Source organism: Lichenostomus cassidix, chromosome 22 (assembly GCF_008360975.1).
Source record: "Lichenostomus cassidix isolate B80296 chromosome 22, HeHo_3.0, whole genome shotgun sequence".
Lineage (NCBI taxonomy): Eukaryota > Metazoa > Chordata > Aves > Passeriformes > Meliphagidae > Lichenostomus > Lichenostomus cassidix.
The window spans coordinates 3,601,570-3,617,788 of record NC_139502.1 but is presented as its reverse complement, the minus strand read 5'-3'; the positions used below and the strand labels follow the sequence as shown (position 1 = coordinate 3,617,788).

The 16,219-nt window shown below is 55.8% G+C and overlaps 1 protein-coding gene across 1 annotated transcript; it reads right to left on the bottom strand.

The window, feature by feature from the left end:
* Positions 1 to 451: 451 nt before the first annotated feature.
* MTHFD2 (methylenetetrahydrofolate dehydrogenase (NADP+ dependent) 2, methenyltetrahydrofolate cyclohydrolase) lies at positions 452 to 12,821 on the bottom strand. Its single transcript, XM_085080502.1, has 8 exons — positions 12,694 to 12,821; positions 9,425 to 9,609; positions 8,554 to 8,676; positions 7,775 to 7,927; positions 6,801 to 6,908; positions 6,056 to 6,148; positions 3,582 to 3,707; positions 452 to 1,214 (listed from the first exon to the last, which is right to left on the bottom strand). The coding sequence occupies exons 1-8, from the start codon at positions 12,777 to 12,779 to the stop codon at positions 1,075 to 1,077; spliced, it is 1,014 nt and encodes a 337-aa protein (XP_084936628.1). The 5' UTR covers positions 12,780 to 12,821; the 3' UTR covers positions 452 to 1,074.
* Between the last annotated feature and the right edge of the window lie 3,398 nt (positions 12,822 to 16,219).

Sequence of the window (16,219 nt, the reverse complement as noted above, 5' to 3'; positions counted from 1 at the left end):
CAGAAAAACCCTCCAGGATCATCAAGTCCGACATCACAACAAACCTCTCCTGCCCTGAGGAAGGTGGGATCAGCCATGCCAGGGAGAGGAAAAGGTCCCAGATCACCTCAGTGCCCAGGAATTCCTGCAAGGAAGTTTTTCCTGAGGCACCACCTCAGGCAAGGTTCATGTTCTGGAGATCAGCAGAGCTTGCAAACAAACTCCTTTGTCCTTCTCCTGGGGATTTAGTTAAGAAACAGAGTCAGGAAGCTCGGCAGGCTTTGTCCAGGCAGGAAAGGAAGAGATTCTCCCACTTTTCAGCCCCGTTGGTGCTGGGGGAGCAGTTCTGTCTCTCTGGGAGGGAGCCAGACCCTGCCCTGCTCAGAGGGGAAAAAAGGCTTTAAAAACAACCCCTGCTCTTCTTCCAGAAGTGAAATAATTGATCAGTAACAACTCCAGGGCACAAAGAGGATTTCTTTTTGTCTTCTCACACTTTATTTAGCCAGCCTGCATTACTCACTAAGCACTCACACTTTACAAGGCAGTGCAGGAAACCTCCCCTGGGCCCTGTGAGGGCACCAACCTCCCCCCAGGGTGTTCTTTGGTTAGAAAAAAAGGCTTTTAAAAAACTTCAGCATCCAAAGAGCAAAAAGCCCAGCTTAGCTGCACACTAGAAAATGTTCCACCAGCTCTGCCCCTGCCCAGGGCCCTGCACAGGCCCAGAACACAAATATGGCTTTCATGTTTAATTTTGTTTTCAAGTAATTCTTCTACAGAAGAGCTCAAACTAAACATCCAGCATTGAGGAGGAACTCGGCACGGGCTGAATGCCCGGGATTTGGAGAGCAGAACCATCTGAGGCCATTGCTGGCAGCTGCATTCCCAGCATCCCAAGCAGCTCCTGCAGGAGCAGGGCTGCCTCAGACACCAAGCAGGAGGAGTGTGAATTATTCCCAGTGTGAATTATTCCACGCTTCCAATAAATACCTGTAAGCTCCGAGTGGGAGAGCCAATAAATAACAATATTGCAGTTCCTATCGGCCTGTCTGGGAGTCGCTCTGGAATGTTGTGCTCGTTGCTAAGGAAAAGCTCTCCTTAGGCAGGGAGAGCCTGCAGCTCTTTGGGTCTGAGCAGCTTCTTGGCGGCGATGATGGTGTTCTTCATCAGCATGGCCACTGTCATGGGCCCCACGCCGCCGGGCACCGGAGTGATGTAACTCGCCTTCTTCCTCACCCCTGGGGAAAAGGGTTGGGGAAGATGAAATAGGAAAGCCTTATAAATATGATTACCTGGCAAAAGATGCTGAGAATATGGAAAATATAAGGGAGATTGAGATGAAGACAAGCTTTGAGTTGAAGAATAACTAGAAAACAATGGTATGGCCACTGAAGGTAATCCCCTCTTGATAGAACAATCCCCTCTGCCTGCAGGCAGCTCCAAGGGTTAGAGCAGACCCTGCCTGATGGCAGAGGGTCCAGAAAGCAGTTTTTAGGGTTTAAAATATAACCTTGTGTGGTAATGCGATGATTCTTATAGGTTGTGTGTAAATGTTGTAGGGTTTGTAGCTTGTTCTGGATTGGTTAATGAGAATTAGAATATTCAACACAGAAGATAATTTATTGTGTTGTAAACGCCAGCTCGAGCTCTTGGCATCTGATCTCTCTCTATCTCTCTCTTCCTTCTCTGACCTGCTTTGGGCTCATCTGGCAGCCCCTGGCAGCTCTCCTACACCCACACCTTTCACAATAAACCCTGATGCTCTAAAACCTGACTTCAGAGATCTCTCGTTTCCATCCCATCCTCGTAACCAAATCCTACAGAATGAAATCCTACAGAAAAGCGCAGCTGAAGGGCAGGGCAGGGCTTTCCAGGCTAAAACCAGCGGGGTCTGTGGGGATTAATGCTTCAGGAACGGGGCTGGGTGGGTTTTGGGTGGTGAGGGGAAAGGCATGGTCTGTCCAGCCTGGGTGTGCAAGGGCTGAACAGCAAAGGTGGGGAAAGTGCCATGCCTGGCCTGAGAGAGCTAAGCAAGGTGTGGAAGCACAAAGGTCCGAAAGAGCAGAAAGCCAGGCCTAAAAGTGCCAAAAAGCCAGGCCTAAAAGTGCCAAAATGCCCCAAAAAGCCAGGCCTAAGAGAGCCAAGCAAGGCCTGGAAGCACAAAGGTCCAAAAGGGCAGAAAGCCAGGCCTAAAAGTGCCAAAAAGCCAGGCCTAAAAGCACAAAAATGCCAGGCCTGGGAGCCCCAAAAAGCCAGGCCCAAAAGCACCAAGCCAGGCCTGGAAGGACAAAGGTCCAAGAGAACAAAAAGCCAGGCCTAAACGCACAAAAAATGAGGCCTAAAAGTGCCAAAAAGCCAAGCCAGGCTTAAAAGCACTAAGCCAGGCTTAAAAGCACAAAGGTCTGAAAGTGCCAAAACACCGGGCCTAAAAGTGCTGGAAAGCTGGGCTTGAAAGCACCAAAAGCCAGACTAAAAAGCTGGGCCCAAAAGAGCCAAGCCAGGCCTGGAAGCACAAAGGTCCAAAAGAGCAAAAAGCCAGGCTTAAAAGCACAAAAAGTGAGGCCTAAAACTGCCAAAATGCCCCAAAAAGCCAGGCCCAAAAGCATCAAGCCAGGCCTAAAAGCACAAAGGTCTGAAAATACCAAAAATCTGGGCCTGAAAGTGTCAAAAAGCCAGACCTTTGAAGCACTAAGCTCTGAAAGCACCAAAAGCCAGGCCAAAAACCACCAAAATTCTGGGCCTAAAAGTGCCAAGCTAGACCTAAAAGCAGATTTCTAGCACAGAAATGTCAAATCCAAGACCAGCTGTGGGCTTTCCATGTGCCCTCGATGGAATGAAGCACAATGAACCTGAACGTTCTCCCTGTTTCTGTTCCAGGAGGAGGTTCCTGCTGGACATCCCAGCCCTGCTGTAGCTCAGGGAGGAGCGGGGCCAGAGAATATGAAGCTCTGCAGGGTTTGATTTAAGGCAGGGCTGGAGCAGAGGCACAGATCAAGCTGCTGAGGCTGAGGAGGCTCCTCTGGAGCATCCCCATGGAATATCCAGGAAATCCCCTGGTACATGGTGATGCCTTAATAATTTCTGGGTTTTTTTCTCTTCATGTATTTGTAACTTGGTGTCGTTCTGTGCTTCTTACAAAATACTAAAAACCTCTGTTCCCAGCACCTTTAGCCAAAACAAAGCTCTCTGGATGGAGATTCAAGGACATATTCACTGCCCTAGGAACGGAAAATATCTAAACAATGGTGGGAAGGGGAAGCACGGCCTGGGGTCAATGTCATCACCTAAGGGTGTGATTGGAAAATTAGGGACCAATATGTTAATAGGACAGAACTTATAAAAGGCAAAGGGCTCGTGGCCCAGGGTCCATTTTGGTGTAGTCCCATTGAGGAGGACTTTGTTTGCCCAAGTGTATCTTGAAGGCCTCAAATAAATTTGTCTGCTTTTTATACTCCGAATTTGTCTTGGCTTCTGTTTCAGGTAGCCTGTTTTAGGCATCAGTAGGACAGTGTTGGATGAACCAAAAGAACCTAAGCTCAGTCACACAATGCAGGACTTTGTCATTCCTCCCCAGCTCTGCCCCAGACCCAGAGCCTTTCCCTCACCTTCAAAATCCACATCCCCAACCAGCCTGGGCTTGGCCGTGACAGGATCCTGCACCCTGGTGATTCCCACGTCGATCACTGCAGCTCCTTCCTTGATCATGTCAGCTGTGATCAGGTTGGGGATTCCTGCAAAAACACAGCCACAGCCTCAGTGCTGCTCCAGAGCCCCCTGATCCCCTCATCCCATGGCCCAGCCCATGCCTTCCTGCCTCCCAAAACAACTGGATTCAAGAACATTAAAGGTGTTTTCCAACCCAAACGATCCTAGGAAATGCAAACCTACCCAAAGTGGCACCACCAGCTGCTGGTGTTCACCTCAGGTATTTCACTTGCAAACTGGAACAGGGGAAATTCAGGTTGGATTTATGGAATGAATCCTTCCCTGGGAGGGTGGGGAGAGGCTGGGATGGAATTCCCAGAGAAGTTGTGGCTGCCCCTGGATCCCTGGCAGTGCCCAAGGCCAGGCTGGACAGGGCTTGGAACAAGCTGCTCTGGCAGGAAATATCCAGGGGGTGGAACACGACGATCTTTAAGGTCCTTGCAGCCCAAACCACTCTGTGATTCCATGTTCCCACTGGAGCTGTTCCCTGATAATCTCAGAGCACAGAACAGGAATCCTCCCCAGGGAGTTCTGGCACAGCAGCCAGGACCACACCCTCCAAAGGGAAACAACATTTCAGGTCCGTGGCTCCTTGCTGCACATTTTCCACCTGCCCTGAGGCAGGAGCAGCTGGAGCAGAGCCCAGAGCACCTCATCCCAGCCCTGGCTGCCCTGGGGCTGTGCCAGGGAGGGCTGGGAGCAGCTTCCTGCGGCTAACCCAGCCTTTCAGGGTGGGGTGAGTGTCTGGTTCTGACAGATATCAGAGGGGGGGTGGTGGGAATCTACTCTCTGGCTTTATCTCAGTCCCCTCTGCCCCACACCCACCTCCACAGCTCATTCCCATCCTGCCCTTCCCCACCGCTGCTCAGCCTTCCAGCCCTTCCTTTCCATCCCCAATTTCCAACCGACCTTTCCTCTCCTCCCTCCCCCCGGGCTCCCCCCAGCTTCTGCTGCCAAACAGAGCCCCAAAACCAGCTCAGATCCCGTGAGGATCCCAAGGATCCCCTCTGGAGCAGAGCCTGGGGCTTCAAGGGGATCCCTGTGCCCTGCAGGTGCCTCAGCAGCTGCCCCTCAGCTCCAGGCAAGCAGATGACACTTTTTGGGAGTTATTTCCTTCTCCCAGCATAAAGCCAGGACTGGGATGGACAAGAGGCTGTTATCACAGCTGGAGAACTGTGTGAGGAACTGGTGACAGGCCAGGAGCACAGGGTGGCAGGGACTGGGGTGACACCAGGCTGGGCACTGGGGGTTCTGCAGAGCTCCAGCCTCAGCCCTGGGTTCCTCTACAGCCTCAGGAAGGAGCTGGGCTCAGCACTGGGCTTGCTGCTGACACTGACCTGGAGCAGCTGGTGGCTCCCCAGAGGGCAGGGAGGCTCTGCAGAGAGACCTGGGCAGAGCAGAGAGGGACAATCCCCAAAGTGGTGGAGTTGAACCTGAGAAGGGCTGGATTCTGCCCTGGGATGGGCTGGGAAGGAAAGGCTGGAGAGCAGCTGTGGGAACAGCCTGGGGGGGCTGGTCCAGGGCTACCTGGATCTGAGTCAGCAGTGCTCTGGAGCCAGGAGGGACATCTCTGTCCTGGGGGGATCAGGGACACATCTCTGTCCTGAGGGGATCAGGGACATCATGGCCAGGGAGGGATTGTCCAGCTCTGCTCTGGGCTGGGGCAGCCTCACCTCCAGGGCTGGGGCAGTTTGGGGTGAAACAATGTAGAAAAGGCACTGAGCCATTGGAGAGCCCAAAGGAGGGACATGGAGATGGGAAAGGTCTGGAGTGACCACACGAGGAGGGGCTGAGGGCACTGGGAATGTCCAGCTGGAGAAGAGGAGACTGAGGGGAGACTGATCCCAGTTCAGCTTTCTGGGGAGGGGGTGGAGGGATAGGGACTGAGCTCTGGGGGACAGGGAGAGGACTCAGGGAATGGCTGGGGCTGTGCCAGGGGAGATTTAGGGTGGATTTTGGGAAAGGTTCTTCCCGCAGTGGGTGCTGGACACTGACCAGGCTGCCCAGGGAATGGTGACATACCTAAATCTGCCAGAGCTCCAGGAGTGTTTGGACAGTGCTCCCAGGGATGCACAGGGTGGGATTTTGGGGTGTTTGTACAGGGACAGGGGTTGGATCAGTGATCCCTGTGGGTTTCTCCCACCCAAACACATTCCCTGATTCTCCATTCCTGCTCAGGGTGGGATCAGGTGCTCTCTGCCAGGTGCTGTTTCCCACTCCAGAGGCAGAGGCCCAAACTGGGAACACCAAAGCAGTTCAACCCCAGGAGAACCCAGCTCCCAGAGCCCCTCACCCACAGCCCTGAGAGCACAGACCCTGCCAGGACATCCCATGGCAAGGATTCCCAGCAGGAACACCCTGAGGCGCCCCTTACCTGCTGCTGCCACCACGATGTCTGCGCGGATCGTGTGCTGCTTCAGCTGCTCCTTGGGCGTGTAGCGGTGTGAGATTGTCACCGTGGCATCACCTGCGGGGACAAGGGGCTGCAATTCACACCCAGCACTCAAACCCAGCCGTTCCTCAGCATCCTCCCCTTCAGGGCCACCCCTGTGTGCAACCAGGAACAAACCCCAGGGAACAGCCTATGAAGGGACAGGCAGGGATTTGGGATGGAAGAGGACAAGGAGCTGCTGAAGGAAGCTCAGGGGGGACCCTCTGGCTCTCCACAACTCTTCACAACTCTCCACAACAGGAGGGGGCAGCCAGGGCAGGGTTGGGCTCTGCTCCCAGGGAACAGGGACAGGACAAGACAAAACAGCCTCCATCTGTGCCAGGGGAAGTTTAGTTTGGATATCTGGAAAAAATTCTTCATGGAAAGGTTGTAAAGCATTGGAAGAGGCTGCCCGGGGAAATGGTGGAGCACCCACCCCTGGAAGTGTTCAACCCACATGTGGATGTGGCACTTGAGGACATGGGTCAGTGGTGGCCATGGCTGAGTCAGGGCTGGACTAGATGACTTTGGAGACCTTTTCCAACCTTAACAATTCCACAATCCTAAGATTCTGTGCACAATTGTCTCATCCTGGGCCAGACCCTTGAGCAAGGAACTCCTGGGACTGCTCTGGGAGGCTTAAGAGGATATTTGTCAGGTTCCTTGTCCAAGCCCACCCCTCTCCTACCTCCAGGGCGCTCGTGGCTGCCGTCGGTGTGGAGCAGCATGGCGATCGGCATCCCCACGTTCTTGGACCTGCCGGCCACCACCACGTTCCTGCCCAGCGTTGGGATGCCTGAGGGGACAAGATCACACAGTCACAGACTGTCCTGGGCTGGGAGGGACCCACAGGGGTCACTGATCCAACCCCTGGCCCTGCTCAGACACCCCAAAATCCCACCCTGTGCACCCTGGGAGCAGTGTTCAAACACTCCTGGAGCTCTGGCAGATTTGGGAATGTCACATTCCCTGGGGAGCCTAGGCAGTGCCCAGCACCCTCTGCAGGAAGAACCTTTCATCCAACCTGGAGCTCCCTGCCCCAGCCCTGGAGGTGAGGCTGCCCCAGCCCAGAGCAGAGCTGGACAATCCCTCCCTGGCCATGATGTCCCTGATCTCCCCAGGACAGGGATGTCCCTCTTGGCTCCAGGGCGCTGCTGACTCAGATCCAGGTGGCCCTGGACCAGTCTCCCCAGGCCGTTCCCACAGCTGCTCTCCAGCCTTTCCTTCCCAGCCCACCCACACAGCCAGGGGTGCCCATCCCAGGGCAGAATCCAGCCCTTCCCAGGTTCAACTCCACCACTTTGGGGATTGTCCCTCTCTGCTCTGCCCAGGTCTCTCTGCAGAGCCTCCCTGCCCTCTGGGGAGCCATCAGCTGCTCCAGGTCAGTGTCAGCAGCAAACCCAGTGCTGCTCCAGGTCAGTGTCAGCAGCAAACCCAGTGCTGAGCCCAGCTCCTTCCCGAGGCTGTGGAGCAGCCTAGGGCTGAGGCTGGAGCCTTGCAGAACCCCCACTGCTCTGTCCCCAGCCTGGTGTCACCCCAGTCCCTCCCATCCTGTGCTCCTGGCCTGTCACCGGTTCCTCACACAGCACAGTTCTCCAGCTGGGAATCCTTAAACCCAAACTGGAATTACAGCAGGAATCAGCCAAAACAAAGAGCTCTCACCTGTCCTCTTGATGATCTCCCAGACGCCCCAGGGCGTGGCAGGCAGCATGGAGTACTGGTCCAGGCACATGCGGCCCACGTTGATCACGTGGAATCCATCCACGTCCTTCTCTGGGCTCACAGCATTGCACACCTTGCGCTCGTCGATGTGCTCTGGAGAGGGCAGGGAGAGCTCAGGGAGCAGCCAGAGCCTCAGCTGGGCTGGCAGGCAGGCTCTGGTGCCCTGATCCTGAGCTGGGATTGGGACCCTGAGCCCCAGGCTGGAGCTTTGACCCCAAACTGGAGCCCTGACCCCAAGCTGAAACTGTGACCCCCAAGCAGGAGATCTGAGTCCAGCTCCTGATCTGGAATTGCAACCCTGAGCCCTGAGCTGGAATTGTGACCACAAACTGGAGCTCTGACCCCGAGCCTTGAGCTGGAATTGTGACCCCAAACTGGAGTTCTGACCCTGAGCCAGAGCTCTGACCCTGGAGCCCCTTTGGGTTTTGGGAGCCAAAGCTGCCAGCTCCCAGCACAGGGAATCACTCTGGAATCACAGCCCTGCTCCTGCTGAGGGTATTTTTAGGCAGCCCCAAGGCCACCACCCAGTTCAAGCTCCCAGCTCAGGAAGCTGATACTCCCAGCACAGGAATAGATTCAGTGCCTCCCAGAGCCTGAACTCCTGCAGGCAGCTGTGCTGAGGAGCTGGAGCAGGGCAGGATCCCCCTGACTGCCCCATCCCGCACATGGCAACCCTGGAAAGCTTGATGGGAATGAAAGGTGGGAATTCAGCTGCTCACCAGGCAGGGGCAGCTGCACCAAGAGCCCATCCACGGCCGAATCGTTGTTGAGCTTGCCAATCAAATCCAGCAGCTCCTCCTCGGTGATGGAAGCTGGCCTGAGGATGGTCTCACTGCTGATCCCTGGAATTGCCAAACCCACAGTGTTAGTGAGGCACAAGAGAGCGACTTTCCCACATTTTGGGGATTTAAACTGCCCTGTGTCACTGCCTGACCGAATCTGGGAGGTGCACACTGAGGGTGGCAGGGTTTGTGCAGCTTGCAGGCTGGAGACTCCTTCACAAGTGTTGGGATTCGTTATTGAGGACAATTCTAAGGGGCTGGTGACCTGGGAAGGGTGTTTGGGACCCTCCCAGTGCAGGGAGAAACCCAAGCAAAGAGTGCTACCATGAAAATAAAACTACTTGTCCTGAGAGCCCTCTGGACACAATAAAAAAAGCAATGTTTGCCTAAAAATCTCAGCCCTAAAAGCAGCTTCAGCAGCACAGGACCCAAGTTAAAATGACACCATTTGTTGGCCCTGACCCTGAGCAGGACCTTGGATTCCAAGATGGGAAGGAGTCAGAGGCTGCTGAACAGGGGCTGTGTCCCAGGCAGGTGAGGGAAAGAGGCCAAAAATCCCTTCCTGTGCTTTTTATGGCTCAGGGAAGGCTGAAAACCTCAACTGGAAAACACCAATCTGAAAATCCCAATCACAGAGCTTGAATTGCCCTGAAGGATCCAACATTAACCAACCACAAGCAAGGCAGCCACCAGAAGCCAAATTCAGGATGAAGGTGAAAAGCCAACAGGTGGATGCACCCCAAAAAGCTTCCAGCACGGAGGATTCCCAACTAAACAGCACTTTTTGGGAAGGGAGCTGCACACCTACCCACGTCAGCTGCCGCTTTGGTTTTGTTGAGCACGTAGGAGTGGCTGGCTGGGTTCTCCCCGACCAGCACCACGCTCAGGTGGGGTCTCTTGTTCCCTGCTGCCACCCACTGCTCCACCTCGTGCCGTGCTTCCTGCCGGATCTGCCGGGCCAGCTTCCTCCCCGAGATCACCACGGCATCCTCTCTGCAACAGGGAAAGTGTCACTGTCACTGCAGCCTCGGCAGGGATGGAGCAGGGAAATCAAAGGGAAAAGGCTCCTTCCCCTGAGCTCTGCAGGGGCCGTTTGCACCTTCCAGCACATCAAGCAGCACATTTTAGGCTCCTTTACAGCTTCAAAGCTGCAACCAAATGAGGCAGAATCAGAATATCCCGAGCTGGAAGGGACCCACTGGGATGATCCATCCAACCCCTGACACTACATCCCAAATTCCCACCCTGTATCTGAGAGTGGTGTCTGAACATTCCCTGAGCTCAGACAGCTTTGGGGCTGTGCCCATTCCCTGGGGAGCCTCTTCAGAGCCCCACCACCCTGTGGGGAGAGAACCTTTCCTAAAATCCAGCCTAAACCCCCTGATCACAGAATCACAGAATTACCAGGTTGGAAGAGACCTTCAAGATCATCAAGTCCAACCTCTGTCCTAACACCTCAACTAAACTAAACCATGGCACCAAGCGCCACATCCAGTCTCTTTTTAAACACGTGCAGGGATGGTGACTCCACCACCTCCCCAGGCAGACCATTCCAATATTTTATCACTCTTTCTGTAAAAAAGTTTCTCCTAATATCTAACCTATATTTTCCTTGGCGCAACTTAAGACTGTGTCCTCTTGTTCTGTCAGTTGTTGCCCGGAAAAAGAGACCAACCCCCACCTCACTACAACCACCTTTCAGGAAGTTGTAGACAGTGATAATGAGGTAATTTTTTTCCCCACGAAAAAACAGGAAATACTCTTCTCTTTTCGCTGTCAGTATCATTCACCTGGAGCACATTTCCAGCTAAGACACTCTGAGTTCCCATTTTTAGTGACCTGGGAAGGCACAGCAGCTTCACCACAAAGCACAGCTGACCCCAGAACAGTCTGTCAAGGTCTGTTCAGTGATCCTGGCTGGAGCAGCACAGCAGACACCCAGGGCTGTTCCCAGCGATCCTCATCCCCCCACAAATTCCTTGGCAAGGCTGTGGGGTCACCCAGCACAGCACAGATCTTGCAGGAGCCGATATCACCGATCTCACCCCCTGCCCTGCTCGAGTCATCACCACCAGTTGTATCTCCAGGCTGTTGGAGCTGAACTGGGAGTGCTGGTTTCCCACCCTGACAGCCTCCAAGGTCTCCCTAGAGCAGAGGGGACATTGGCCCCTTCAAACCCTGTCCAAACAGCTCCTCACACTGATTTCCAGACTAAATTTGTACTGGGAATATCCAGGCTCATTCCAGGCCGCAGCACATGGAGAGATCTGCAGTGAGCTGGGAGGCCACAGCAGCTGATGCCAGCTCTGAGCAGGCTGTGCCCACTCCTACACTGGGATTTTTCCCTTCAGGTACCACTGCAGTTCTCATTGGAACATCATTCCCATCCACTGATCCCTTTGTGAGAGGAATTCCCCTTCCCAAGCCTCACGTCAAGGCTTCACTATGGCATTAAGAGGTTCCTCCTGAGGGGCAACTCCAATCTCTGCTCTCTGGGAGCAGGGACAGGGCTGAGGGAACACCTGGAGCTGTGCCAGGGGGGTTTAGGGTGGATTTTGGGAAAGGTTCTTCCCCCAGAGGGTGCTGGGCACTGCCCAGGCTCCCCAGGGAATGGGCACAGCTCCAGAGCTCCAGGAGTGTTTGGACAGCACTGCCAGGGATGCACAGGGTGGGGTTGCTGGGTGTCTGTGCAGGGCCAGGGATTGGATCAGTGATCCTGTGGGTCTCTCCAGCTCAGGATATTCTGTGATTTAAGTCTGGCCTTGCTGCAAGGCCTCATGCCCAGCACTCACCTGCCTGATTTTCCTCTCTTCCAAGCAGGAGCAGGCAGATGCTCCCCACAGCATTCCTGGCATTGCTGCAACCTGCCCATTTCTGGAGCAACTCCCAGCCCAGCTGCATCACAACTCCAAAACCTACTCCGCCTGCCCCAGGAATCCAGGGACAACTGACCCAAAATGCAGATTCCAACCCTCCCTGCACAACACCATCCAAGATGAATTTGCTACACTTTCTCCTCAAAAATCTACCAGCTGCCTCATAGATGCATCTTCTCCTAGCAGGACCCTGCATTCAGTCCAACAGTGCTCTTTTCTGACCTTCTCTAGCTACAGTCCTGACACTGAAGCTCTGGGGATTATGGAAAAGCACCCCGAGAACTGCTCCAAAACTCACAGGGATTTTCCCCTGACACTGGGCTGCCCTGGGCTCCCAGGGAGAGGGAGAAGCGCCAGGAGCTCCCGGGAAGAAAAAGGGAGCTCGAAACACTGAGGAGGGTGGGATGCTCGGGGCTCTCTGCCCCTCTTAACCCAGTGGCCGGGGAGTGCTGGGGGGGTCTCTGTCCCTGTCACACCAGGGGATGCTCAAGGGTCTCTGTCCCTGTGGGGTGTGGGTTTGTTGTGGGGTGTGGGTCTCTGTCCCTGTCACACCAGGGGATGCTCAAGGGTCTCTGTCCCTGCCACACCAGGGGATGCTCAAGGGTCTCTGTCCCTGCCACACCAGGGGATGATGAAGACGAGGGGGTGGTCTCCCTCCTTCTCACCCCGGGGAATGGCTGAGGGGGGTGTCTCTGTCCCTCTCACTCTGAAGGATGACTGAGGGTGTCTCCGTCCTTCTCATCCCGGGGGATGCCCAGGAGAGTCTCCATCCCCCTCGCCGCAGAGGAACCCCGATGTGGGGTTTCTCTGTCCCTCACACTCTGGGGGATGATCGGGGGTCTCTGTCCCTCTCATCCCGGGGGATGGCCGGGGCAGTCTCCATCCCCCTGGCCCCAGGGCAGTCCCGGTGTGAGAGGTCTCGGTCTGTCCCTCCCGTGCCCGGGCAGCCCCGCACACCCACGCAAGGCGGGCGCGGGATTTCATCAGCCTGCACCGCTCGGCGCGGCCGCTGGGGGCCCGCCCGCTCACCCCGGAACAGCGGGGGCGAATCGGGCCGCGACCCCGGCCCGAGGGGAGACCGAACCGGGCTGGGCCTCCCCTCACATCCCTCAGCGCGCCGGGACCGGGCGGAGCGGGGTGGGCGCCGCTCCCGCCTCCCTCCAAACCATCCCCACACACCCCCCGGTATCCCGGGCCGTACCTGGCGGCGCTGAGGTGCAGGCGGCGGTCGCGGGGCTCCAGCGCGGCGCGGCCGAGGGTGCGGAGGGGCCGGAGCGCGGTAGCCATGCCGGATCCAAACCCCACGAGCGGCAGGAGCAGCAATGAAGAAAATGCGCCTCCCCGCCCATTATATACCCCCGCTAAGCCCCGCCCCCCCCCAGGGCAGCCAATGGGGTTGCGCGCCAAGAATGATTGATTGGTTCAGGTTTCCCCTTTTCCGCGCCGCGCCGCCTGGGAGCCACCGCGGCAGCGCCGAACGGCAGAAAAAAATAACATAAACACCGTCAGGGTGGGTGTTTGGGTAATGGATGTCATCTCCCGCAGCTCCAGCAATGGGCACAGTATGGGACCGGGCACGGCAGCGGGATGGGGTTGGGGATCCCTGTGTTTATCGAGCGCTCGGGGAGGTGTAAAAACCTGGCCAGGTTTTATCCAGCACTGCCGTGACCTTGGGATCAAAGTGCCAGCTCACCTTTCGCAGCTCCAGGGACACGTGAGGTAACGCTGAGGGAAATGAACACACGTGAGGTGGCTGAACTCGCTCTGCAGGGATTGCAAAGCACTCGCAGGGAGTGGACACAGCCTGCTCTGAGCTGCGATCAGCAGCTGTGGCCTCCCAGCTCGCTGCAAGGCTTTCCATGTGCTTTACATCTGTGCAGATGTTGGTTCCTTCTCCTTCTTCCTTCTCCCGGGCTGATCCTGCAGCGTGGACAGCAGCTCTGGAGGGATTCGGCTCCTCGGCCCCAGTCAGGTGAGACCCAAACTGCAGCCCTGGGATCCCAGCTGGAGGATGTGGAGCTGCTGCAGAGTCCAGAGGAGGCCACAGAGATGCTCCCAGGGCTGGAGAACGTCTGGAGCCAGGCTGGGAGAGCTGGGGCTGTTCAGCTGGAGAAGAGAAGCTCCAGGGAGTCCTCAGAGCTCCTTTCTGTGCCTAAAGGGGCTCCAGGAGAGCTGCAGGGGGACTGTGAGCACCTGCAACTGGCAGCAGCTGGAGCTGGGACCACCTGGCTCCCCCCAGCTTTGCTGGTGCCTCAGGAGGGCTGGCACCACTGCAGGGACATCCTGCAGTGACATCTGCCCTGGCCTGCTGGGCGTGCATTCCGTCCCAAACCTCGTCCTGATCCTGACCTCAAGCTCAGCCCACATTTAGACACACTCACAGTCCCCTGTTTCACCCCATCCCAGTCCCACACTCGTCCAGCCCCACAACCAGTGCCAAGGTCAGGCTGAAGGCAAAAAACCATGTTTAGCCTTAATGCCAATGCCAGCTCTAATCCAAAGCCCAGCCCTAACTTCCAGCCCAGCCCCAATTCCAGCCCCTCCCTAAATCCTCAGCCCTGAAGCAAACACCACATTTAACCCTGACCTCAAACTCAGCCCCAATTCCAAGTCGAACCCCAATGCCAATCCCAAACGCAGCCCTCAATCCAGCCTCCCCCCCAGCCCCAGCCCACACTCCAGCCCCAGCTTTCACTCCAAGTAACAAGGCCAGCCCCAATTCCTGCCCTAAACCCGATCGCATTCTTAGCCCTAAACCTCTGAAAAGCGACGTTCCGCTCTCCTGTTCAAATTTAGAAGTTTGATCAAGGACAACAGGGGACACAGACAAAAGTAACAGCGCTGGCTGTTTAAGTCAGAAGCTTAGTCAGAAGCTGTCGGGGGTTGAGAATTTCTTCTCATTCCTGTTACTAAGCAACAAATAGCCCGATGTTTAGAGCGATCAGGTCTTTTGTAAAAGACAAAAGCTAGGTTTGGGCAGGGCACGGTAAGGGAAGAGCCGGCCGTGGGAAGGCTCTCTCGTGGTTCGGACGCTGAGGGTAGAGGCTGCTGGCTCTTTGCTTTCCAGCTGCTACCAGAGGAAATCCAACTGTGCCCTGTTTCTCTTCTCTCCTGGCTGGGTGAGCTTTGATTCAACTTTTCTTCCCACTGGGAAGGGCGCGTTTCCCCGGGCTGTGTTTTCCCGCAGCTGCCACCGGGAGAGTCCGGCTGCCTCTGCTGCCTGCCCCTGCCCTCTGCCGCACGAGACCGCGGCGTGTGCTGTGACTGCAGAAACCTTTGCTACCTCGCTGCTAGCCGGGAGGGAGCCAGTGCCTGATCCTGCCTCCCTGCTTTCTGCCGCTCCGAGCTGCCTGGCTGCCTGCTTTTCAGCCTGTCCGCCATCATCCAGCTGCCTGAGGCTGACCTGACCCTGCACCACAGCGCCACCTGCAGCCGCTCGGGAGTCATCGCACCTGCCCTGCCTGGCCGGGAGCTCAACAGCGCCCCTGCTGCTTGCAACCGTGATTACACCACACGGGAAAAGGCTTGGCAGCTCCCAAGTTACCTGCTATTGGTTTTCTGGTTCTAGTTGTGGTTGCTATTGTTATTGTTTGTTTATAGATACTAGTAAAAAACTGATATTCCTTTTTTCCCATACTCTTGCCTGACAGCCCTTGATTTACAAAATTAAATAATTCGGAGAGAGGGAAAAAAGAAAAATCACATTCTCTGTTCTAAGGGGAGGTTTTCAACCTCTTTTGGGAGACACCTGTCTTTCAAACCAAGACAGATGCAAAGAAATCACAAAGCCCCACACCTCCCCACGGGAGAGGAGGAAGGAGCCCCCCCGGGCGAGGAGGACGGTGAGCACCCCCAAGCCCTCCAAAACGGCAACAATGACAACAATGCCCCGGCCCTCATCCGGGACAGGGAGCTAGGATGGCCCAGCGTTCTCTCTATGTCTCTCCTGCCTGGGGAGTCCTGGGCGTGTCTCTGTCCTTCTCTACCTGCTCGGTGCCTGTTGGTGGCTCCATTCTTCTCTCCCTGGGAGTCTCCATCCCTCTTGGCCCTGCTTTGTCTCTTTGCCTCTTGCACCGGAGGATGCTTGGGGGTCTTGCGGGCTGTCCTGCAGGGGGCGTGACCTCGGCTGGGTCACCACAGGGGTGAGGGGGACAGAGACCCCTTGGTCCCCAGCGTGGCCCAGAGTGAGAGGGACAGAGACCCCCAAGCATCCCCTGGATTGAGAAGGATGGAGAATCCAGCGAGCATGCCCCCGGCACGGGGTGAGAGGCATGGAGAGCGCTCTGCCCCCCCCCCGGCTCTCTCCGGCTTGAGAAGGATGGAGACCCTTGTGATCATCCCCCGGGGAGAGAGGGACCGCAAACACAGCTCCTTCTCCCTGCCCAGAGTGGCTGTAGCTGATTTGACACATGGCTTTACTTCCCATGTGTGTTCTTTCCTTCCCATGTGTGTTCCCAGCTTTTTGTCAGTTTGCTGACTAGTGTTTCCTGCAGCACTGGATTTTCTGCAGAGCTTGGGGTTGGCAAACGAGCTCTCGCAGAGGTTCCATTCCATCATCTGCCCATGTCCACATCGGGAACTTCATCCCACTTCTTCTCCCTTCTACAAAAAACCATTAATTGCCAGATGGAAATGTCTTGTAAGGTTTCATCCTTTTGCCACTCCTCTGCATCCCCCCATGTGGAAAGTGGCCACCACCCATGACAATGTTTTATTTCTCTGTCGGG